Genomic DNA, 9,617 nt, shown 5'->3' on the forward strand with positions numbered 1-9,617 from the left:
TCACTTGAAAGGGATGCTTGGCCCTGCTGCCTTCTCACAGATCCAGAGGTGCAGGTCATTGGGACCCGTGCACTGGGCAGGTTTGATGCTCCCACGGCTTATTATGGCACAAGTTCCATTCGATTTTGACTGCCATGGCCTGAATGGGAAAACAACACATCAGGCACTGACATGTTCTTTCTACAAACCCTGCTGAGGCAGCTGCGGCTGCTGACAGCTGCCTTTTGTACACTGGCAGAGGAGGGGTTGGATGCTGCAGTCAAAGGTGGATCCCTTATTCCTCTCCTACTCATTTAATGGGCTGAAGGCTCAGCTGATGCATCCCTGCACTTCCTTGGGCAAGCAGAGAAACTCTGTAAAAGGTTTTCAGTACTTGCAAAACCCTTTAGCCTTCCTCCCTCTCAGCCTCGCTGCGGGGGTTGTTCCATCCCTGCACTGGGGAGAGCCAGGTCCTCCCTGGAGGGATGTGGATGACCAGAGGAGCTGGCCTGAGCCCTGGGTCGGCTTTGGCAGGTGCTGTGGCAGGGCTGAGGATGGAGAGCCAGGTACCCAGAACATGGCCAGACAGGATTTTCCTCCCCAGTGCTCTCAGACACCGCAAGAGGAAGTGGAGGGGAGCTGAGGAGGTGGTGCACGTGGCAGGGAGGAGCTCAGGACTCACCACAGACAGGAAGGCTTGATCTCCCATTGGAGAGGAATCAAGAAGGCATGTAGAGGTGGTGCTCAAACACCTCGCCTGGGCCCCCAAATAAAATTTGGGATGTCTTCTGTCCACTCTTGCTGCCTCCTGCTTCACATGCTCTGCATTTTACCCACTCCCCTGAGTCTTGGCTTTCCATTTGTGTGTCCTCTAAGGGTCTCATCACACCACTGCACCCACCTTCCCTCAGTCCCTGCTGTTCTGATGCTCTTTGTTTCCCAGGGCCTGTGCCTGGAACTGGGTACTAGTGGGATTTAAAATGCTTCCTAGAGCCATGCCAGAGAAGGCGAGTTTTGGCAAGAGGCAGTGCTGCCACGTACCTTTCATAAAGGGAGCCATCCACCCAGAACCAGGCCTCCGAGGCCCCCTCACTGTCTGGGTCCTCTTCCTCCAGCCAACCATAGTCATACCAGGGAAAACTGCCCTTCTGCAATCCAATCCAGTATGGGACATCTGCATTCTTCAGGAAGGTCTGGAGAAGAAGATAGAGTGCTTTTCCATGTTTTGTTCCACGGCACCTATATACTGCAGTACTATGTACTTCACAGCAGGGTGATTGTCTCCCCCAGGAGCCCCTGGGCTGGAGTTTCTTGAGGTAGGACAGCTGAGCAGCCCTGGCGCTCTTCTCCAGCCTGGGAAACATCCAGGATGCCAGAGCCTTTCTATCCTATGTCAACCACCAGCCATGTGCTCTGGAGAACAGCCTTGCACCCTGCAATGTTTTGGGAGGACCAGGGCTCCCCAGAACCGTGCTAGCCCATCTGGGGACCCCATCGCTGGATACACCATTGCCTCCCCTCAGCTCCCCCAGCACCCTACCGGCACAGTCCAACGACTCCAGGATTTGGTGACCAGGAGCTGAGAATATGTCTTCTCACACTCATCTCTGCTATCTTCCCATGTCTTCTTCTCCGAGGAGATGAAGAGGCACTTGCCCCTGTACAGCAGCCAGCCCGAAGGGCAGCAATCTGTGGGTAGGGGCACAGCTCAGAAGTTTGCTAAGCCACAGATGCCGCTGAGGGTAACAAGGAACGTCCCCACCCCTTCCCAGCAGACATTAAAGGCTCAGCGTCTGCTCCAGGCATAGCTTCATCCCTTGGACCACCCTGTCCCCACTAGGTGTTCAAAAAAGCCAGTACTTGTGCCTTGGCACCTGCTGAGGGCTGCCAGTCACCTGGAGCACCCCCTCCCTGCTCCATCATCACCCTACCTATAGCGGTGCAGGAGCGCAGGAGGGCCACGGTGTTCTCGCTGCTGTTGAGCCTCCCCTGCACCTCCTGCACCTCCCTCTCTGTCCTGCCCAGGACCCCAGTGACACGACGCAGCTCCACATTCAGTCTGTCCAGCTCCAGCTGGGTGATGTTGCCCTCGTGCCATGCTTGCTGCAGCTCCTCTCTGGCCCGTGCCAGCTCCTGCTGTGTCTGCTCCAGGCTCTGCTCCCGTGCCCTCAGCGCCTGTGACAGGCGGCCCTGCTCGGCCGTGTGCTCACGGGTTGTGTCCTGCAGGCTGCGGGTGACCTGCCAGTCTGGGGACAGGGCAGGTGAGCTAGACATGGGCATGGGACAGTTCGGATGTGGGACTGACCCTGCTTAAGGCAGGTGTGCAAGGCAGGGGATTATCCATGACAAATGGGAAAGGAAGGGAGGGAAGGACACAGCAGGGAAGTGTACAGTTAAGGGCTGGGCAGGATCTGGCAGAGGAGAATGGGGTAAGGCAGGATGGGGCATAGGAGCAGACACAGCGGGTTAAGGGCAGGGAGGGTGCAGCAATATGAGGCTGGGCAATGCCAGGATGGGAAAGAAAAGGAGCAGAAATGGAGACTAAGGTGAGGAAGATGGATGACGGGAGGCAAAGGAGGTGCGAGGGATATTGGCCAGCTTGTGGCAGACAGGGCAGAGAGACCCAGCAGTGAGTGTGCATGAGCATGCCTCTATTCACCCACAGTGCCCACCCCAGCCAGATGCCTCCCTGACCCAACCACTCCCTGCCCCAGATGTTCCCCCAACTCACAGCAAGCCCCCAGGGCCACAGTGGCCACCAGCAGCAGGCAAGTTGCCACAAGACCCACAGGGATGCACCACCAACGGGACCAGCGCCCTGCACGACACAACAGACAACAGACATCACCTGAACAGCTGGAAAGCAGCCTCCAGACCTCCCTCCTGGGTACAGGCAGGAGAGTGGTGGCATGACAGAACAGGTGGCATGGTGCGGGTGACGGGAGTGGGAAGACCCCAAAACACAACCCACACCCGAACCAGCCTGGGTCTGCTGGAATCCAGCTGGATACTCACCTGGGCTGGGCTCTGCTCCGTCCCCATCCTGCCCTGCCAGTGCCGGCTGTGAGTGCTCATACGGGCTCTCTGCCTCATTCATGCTGAAGGCTGTCAGAGGAAGGCAGGGGAGAGCAGCTGAGGCTGTGGGCTTGGGCATGGCAGGGACAGTGTGGCGGGGCCAGTGGGCTCTCACCTGCCTCCAGTGCCTGGCTGGCCACGCTCCGGCCTCCCATCACTTTGGCAAACTTCAGGTCAGCATAAAGCTGGGCCATGTGGGCGAGCGCTGGGCAAGCCGTGAGCCTTGATGGCTCCCACTCCACCTTTGGGATGCCTTTCTGAGAAGTCCCTGTTCCCGGTGATTGCGCTGTCTCTTGGAGGTGCAAAGGAGAAGTGCAGCCAGCATCTGCAAAAGCAGAATTTTGCTCTGCACCGCAGCAGATGGGACTAGTGAGGCATGGCTGTGGGGACCAGCACCCTCTCATTGGTCCCAGAAACATCGGCCCACCCCCTCCCACACCCTAAAAGTGCTCATGGTTCCCCTAGGCACAGGGCAGGGTGAGGGCAGGACACCCGGATGTCACAGGAGTGGCAGAGCAAAGGATAGACCCAGATCTATGGACTACAGAAGAGCTGGAGCAGAGCAGGGCAATCTTGAATACAGGAGCAAATTGCCGTGTGGACAGCTCCATGGAGGGTGGGAGCTAGAGATTTCAGAGATTTCATAGATAGAGATTTCCCCTCCCAGCCTCTGAGAATGGGAATTTCCCCGTGATGTATTTTGTTCCTCTACCTCTCATCTGTCAGAGATCAGACAGCTACAAAAGCTGAACTGGGTAGCGCCGCAGACGTTTTAGCCCTGGTAGAGTGAAAGCTGAGGGAGAAGAACAGAAGTGGAAAAATCATGTCTAGTCACTCTGACCCTCTAACGCTGACCACTTTGATGAAGGAAGATGCAACAAGGTCTTTACTTGCAAAAGACATAACAGAAGACATTACTAGCATAAGAAGAATAATCAGAAGATTGTGTTTCAAAAGGGGATTGGGACAAAGGGGTCAGAGTGGAAAATTTAGTACGAATGTGGTGACCTATAACTACTAACAACCTAGTGTAATAAACTGGCTTTGCTTTGCTGGCATAGCAGAGTTCCTGTCAGTCAATCCCTGCAAATGATGCCTTCCATGTGGGGAAGTGAAGATTCACCTCCACTGGTGTCCATGGGACTTGAAGTACTGCTGAAAGGAAGCAGGATGCCAGCTGGGAAAAATCATCGCCTTTGGATTTTGAAGCCGGGGGAAACATGGGGAATAATATGTCCTCAGAAGAGAAACATGTTTTCGAACTTATGTCTAAACTTCCAGAGAAGCAGAGGAAAACGATTGCTCCCCATTCTCTTAAGCTGATTCTGTGCCGGACGCAGTTGCATGTTAAAGGGTTAAACACCAACACAGCCTCCACAGTGGAGCTGTGGAATGAAGTAGGAGTGAGACTTTGGGACCCAGCCACGAGAGGTGATAAGTCCGCTGCTGGCTTTTTACCTCTCTGTTGAGCTATTTTAGAAACTCTAAAAGCTCAGGAGGGTGCTGGGAAAGAGTCATCTCGCACAGCCCCCTTGGTGACAGGGGAGGACTCTGCAAAAGGACTTACAACAACTCCCTTCTGTCTGCGAACAGCGAGAGAGAGGGCTGCAGTGAGGAGGAGGACTGTGGCCCGGCAGAGCAGAGCCTCACGACCTTCGGGTGCAGAGTGGAGCTCAAACCCTGCTACAACAACAAAGGGACTTTCTTTGCAAACCAGAATCCGACAGAAAGCAAAATGCTGGCACAGCTGATGAAGTTAGACCAGTGATGTCTGCTGGACGAAAAACCACAGAACTGTGAGTACTGGGAAGTGTTCCGGTAGTGTCAGCGTAACTTACAAATATTACAGTAATTTCTTCACATTGGAGCAATTTTTTATTACAGGTTAAAAATCCTGTATTTCTTTTCTAAATGAAAGAGACTTTGAGATTAAAAGCTTCTGCTAGCAGCTGCAGCTGGAGTACTACGAAAAATACTGATAATGAACCTAGCTGGGCATGCTTCTGAGACACAGGTCCTAAGAACAGAGCTCCCCCAGCCCACAGCTGGCCCCATGACTGGTGTTGGTCCCCTGGGCTTGGGGGGGTCCCTAGCTCGTGGGGCAGTGGCAGCCTGTCTTGAGCCCCCACCAGTGCTGATGCATGGCCCTCCCCCACCCATGTTGCTGCCACCTCAATCACAAAAGTTTACCTGCATGTTATTTACCTTAACGTTTAACTGTTGTATAACAAATTTCCAGAAACTCTTCCATAATGATAGAATCAAAATAACTTAAATTCTGTTGTATCTAGAGCATTTAAAAGAATCACTCCCAATTCTAACTTTACTTTTGTTAAATTTATGTGATAATAATTTTCAGTTCTGTTATGTTTCACTATAGTACACTTAAAGTGATGATAAAATTCAGTTCTGTTGAATTTTGAGGTGCTAAGTTCATTTTCTGTTAATTTGAAGTTCTATTACACATAAATTCTACTAAGATGCTAAGATTCTGTAAAGGTTAAGTACTGTTAAGTTAATTTCTGCTAAAATTAATTTCTGAAGTATTAGTAAGATTAAGAAAAGTTAAATTGAAGTGTTATTCATATTAAGTTCTGTTATTTTAAGTTCTACTAAGTGTTATTAAGATCAAATCAATAAACTTAAGTTTAAGTACTCTTAGGTGTACTTGCTATTGTATTTAAGTAACATTGTTTCAGTGACATTAGTTTTAATTTTGTTAAAATATACTTGTTTAAAATATAAGATACAATTCTTTTGTTATAAGAAAGGAATACTGTGAAGTCAACAATGTAGCTAAAGGTAAACCAATAAGACAAGTAGAAATGGGTTTTCAGGAGAGACTGTAGCCAAGCATAAAGTATCTTGTCATTTTAAATTGGCTGAAGTTATCCATACATTTGGTTTTAGCTGCTTAACAAGCCAAGTAAAAGTAACAGGAGGAAGCACTAATACTAAAAAAGCCTTTGCCAGCGTAAGCTGAATATTACTATGAGGCAATGGCAAGCCACTGCTTGCTTGATAATTTTTGATGTTTGGGCAAACCATATCACTGCCCACACACAGCTGTTTAATTTGTATACTATTCTGACTGCTCCTTGAAGGATCATAATGCTGACTATCAGCTCTTCTTTTGTGAAGAATACCAATACCAAAGGTACCCACAACTTTGACACTCACACAGCTCCTGCACTTGATGATCCCCCCTGTGTGACAGGCCAAGCAGGGAAAGGAAGGTAACAGACCTACAACCACCTCTGGATGTATGATCAGCTGGTTCTCCAAGGATGAAAGATTTATTTTTTGGTTCTTTTCTGTGTTTTGGTTGGCTGGCTGTTCAGTGGGGGTCTGGTGCTCTTGGCTGGCACCTAGCAGAGACCAGCGTCTGTGGAAATCCAGCTATGACCCCTTCCCCATAGGTGGGGGGGCAGAGTGAATCACCTGGTGCTCAGTCAGACCACAGCTGTGGCTGGAGTTCTTCCCACGTTCCCCACACTCATCCCCAGTGTACATCCTCTAGTGGATGATGAAGTGGGCCTGTGTTTTTTCCACTTTCTGGGTCTTTTGCAGGGATTCATGTTTTTTCCCCTGTGTCTAATGATTTTTTTTTTCTTTCTTTCTTTTGGAAGAAGAGCATTTTATTGTGAGGGAGTGGGGTGTGCCGGTGATATGGGAGATTCCCCATGGAGTGAAAGAGGAGGAAGGTCATTGAGAATTGTACTTTAACATATCTTTGTGTAGCTATCTGCAAGACAAGTATTATTTTCAGAAATTTTTCTAACTGCTATTACTGAGAATCATGTTTTTAGACTGTATTAGGGAAACCTTTCCAGTTAAGGCATGGCCCCTGGCCAAGTCCTGCCCTTACCTGGTCAGGAAGTATGCCAATAAGCCCAGGTGTTTTCTGCACCTGTACTCAGGTCATTTTGATTGGCCAAATTTGAACCTATAAAGCTGGACCTCCTTTTGAAGTGAACTTGGAAATCCTACCCAGGAATGAATCTCCAAGACCTCACTCTAAAATGAGGCTTGCTAGCTACTGCAGACCCTGGGTGATGGTAGAGCACTTAGAGAATTGATAATGCATCATTTTAAATCATTATTCTACCTCTCATGCACTATTAATTACTTGTATTATCTGATTTATTTCTGCTTGGTGTGAATTTATTGTTTTGCCACGTGTTGTTTTGCTCTTATGTTGCCTTCATGTTCATAATGAGAGACGAGACACGTTAAAAAACAAAAGAAAGGGGAGTATGGCTGCTCAAGAATGTTTACACTCATATTTACACTAAAAATTTTGAAAGCAAACAAAGTCAGACCAAATTTGATACCTGGCAAAACAATACTGCTTTGAAGATTTGCATGTGCAGAGCCAATTTATGAAAGTTTCTATGTAAAGATCCCTAATTGAGTGTACAATAATAAGGCCTGGTTTACTAACATAGGCAGAAGGTATGCATCTGTTTTATCACCAACAGGTCTGAAGTAGTTACCTGCTTGTCTGGACAAACATCGATTTCCTCCAAAAGAATGAGGCCCAGAGAAAAGAAAAATTACCTAACTGCCATCCAGCCCTCGTGACCAAGACAGGAACAGAAGCAGGACTCCCAGGACATGGCTGTGTCTGGAGACTTAGAGGCAGCCTGCCAAAAGAGACCCTGTGTCCCGACTGCACTCACCATCAGGGTATTGTGTTCCTACCAACCTCTTCCAGTTATTCCTTGTTCCATGCTTCCAGAAAGACATTTAGTAATGTCAAAATCAGCATTTATAGCAAATGGACTCCCTCCTGCTTAAATAGCGTGGCTCCTCAGCTTCAACCATACGAACTTTAGAACAGTAGCCATCTATTTCTACTTCCTAAGAAACCTTTGACATTATCCTTTTGTTCTCCTGTACTGTGAGTCTCTCCGTTGTTGACACAATTGTATTTGATGACTTTTTATTGATTGTGATTTATAATCCATGTATCTTACCCTGTATTTAGCAGATGACAAGTAATAGTCTTAATAAGATAACAGCTTTACAGGTGCTAACTGTTTCAATATCAAAGTACGAACCTTTTGCATAAATAACAGAAAAGTGGGAGATGTCAGAGATCAGACAGCTACAGAAGCTGAACTGGGTGGCACTGCAGACCTTTTAGCCCTGGTAGAGTGAAAGCCGAGCAAGAGATAAACTCAAGGCAAGAATAGAAGTGAAGACATCATATCTGGTCACTTTGACCCTCTAACGCTGACCACTTTGATGAAGGAAGACGCAACAAGGTCTTTACTTGCAAAAGACATAACAAAGGACATTACCAGCGTAAGAAGAATAATCAGAAGATTGTGTTTTGAAAGGGGACTGGGACAAAGGGGTTGGAGTGGAAAATTTTGTATGAACGTGGTGACCTATAAATACTAGCAACCTAGTGTAATAAACTGGCTTTACTTTGCTGGCATAGCAGAGTCCGTGTCAATCAATCCCCACACTCATCTGCTCCCTGGTCCCCCCCAAAGAAGACCACAGCTTTGACACTGCTCCAAAACAGCACCACAGAGTTACAAAAATCAGTGACATCCCCTTAGCCTTCCCTTCCTGGGACCACAATCCCAGCATTCACAACACTTTCTTCTTGGTCCCTCCATGCCCTCAGCATCTCAGAGGTGTCTCCTGAACTGCATCCAGAGAAGGGCAGGTTTCAGAAGGAATACCCCCAAACCCTCCCACTGCTTCCCATGGCCTGCTACTGCCTCCCACTCCATTCCACTGCCTTGCCATTGCCTCCCACTGTTTTCCAGATGGCCAGATGGGCACATCTGAACACAGCCAGTCCCTGAGACAGCACTGGAGGTGCACAGTGGAGCACAGTGTTGCAAAAACACTGTAAATCAGCTCTGCAAGAGCAAGGGAAGTTCTTCATCAGTGGTCAAAGGCAAAAATCAAAGCCAGCTTCAAAAGGGACAGGAAGGAGGTTTAGAAAGCTAAAGGTTGGGCAACCACTACTCAACCTCCTGGAAGAAAATGGAGCATATCCGTCTGGGCATGCAGGGGCCCAGACCCAGGGAGGACATGCAGGGAAAAGGCCAGTGGGATTTATGGTGTGAGTGCCCAAAGTACCTCCTACTGCCTTGAAGCACTAGCCTGGGGATGAGGGGAGAGCAATGGGGCCATTTATCATGACCCTTCCTGTGTCTGAGATGTGGTTTTCCATAGTGTACCTGCTGGTAGAGTGGAGAGATGTGGCCATGATGAGAGGAGAAGTGAAAGCTCATGCTGCAACGTGGAAGTCCCTTTTAAGCATCAGGGCAGCGATGCTCAGATCCTGGAGCAGAGCACAAAGAAGAGGTAACCTCAATCCCAGATGGAGTCAGCAGCAAATGGAGGCAGTCAGCAGTTCCCAGCTGGAAGCCAGACTTTCTCTCCCCTGCCCTAGGGAGTTTGATGAATTCTCTGCAGGCTGAGCCCTACAGCTCTGCCCCATGCTCCAGCCCCGAGCTGCACCGCCCCAGTGCAATCCCAGGGGACACTGAGCAGCTTCGGGGTGTGGAGGGGAACGAGATGGTGGTACCCGGCCA

At 49.1% G+C, this 9,617-nt stretch overlaps 1 protein-coding gene across 1 annotated transcript; it reads right to left on the reverse strand.

Moving 5' to 3' along the window:
- Positions 1–3,344, reverse strand: LOC134563523 (B-cell differentiation antigen CD72-like). The gene is made up of 7 exons (XM_063421501.1): positions 3,170–3,344; positions 2,995–3,084; positions 2,711–2,797; positions 1,911–2,225; positions 1,520–1,668; positions 1,021–1,172; positions 1–139 (listed from the first exon to the last, which is right to left on the reverse strand). The coding sequence occupies exons 1-7, from the start codon at positions 3,246–3,248 to the stop codon at positions 1–3; spliced, it is 1,011 nt and encodes a 336-aa protein (XP_063277571.1). The 5' UTR covers positions 3,249–3,344.
- Positions 3,345–9,617: the final 6,273 nt, after the last annotated feature.

Source organism: Prinia subflava, chromosome Z, assembly GCF_021018805.1.
Source record: "Prinia subflava isolate CZ2003 ecotype Zambia chromosome Z, Cam_Psub_1.2, whole genome shotgun sequence".
NCBI classification, from domain to species: Eukaryota; Metazoa; Chordata; class Aves; order Passeriformes; family Cisticolidae; genus Prinia; species Prinia subflava.

Bases quoted from the DNA above. Each gene is read 5' to 3' on its own strand.
- LOC134563523 (XM_063421501.1), bottom strand. From the start codon at position 3,248: ATGGCCCAGCTTTATGCTGACCTGAAGTTTGCCAAAGTGATGGGAGGC. The intron at 3,085-3,169 runs GTGAGAGCCCAC...TTCCTCTGACAG, and splicing joins CAGCCAGGCACTGGAGGCAG to CCTTCAGCATGAATGAGGCA. The intron at 1,173-1,519 runs GTAGGGTGCTGG...CTTCTTCTCCAG, and splicing joins GGAGTCGTTGGACTGTGCCG to ACCTTCCTGAAGAATGCAGA.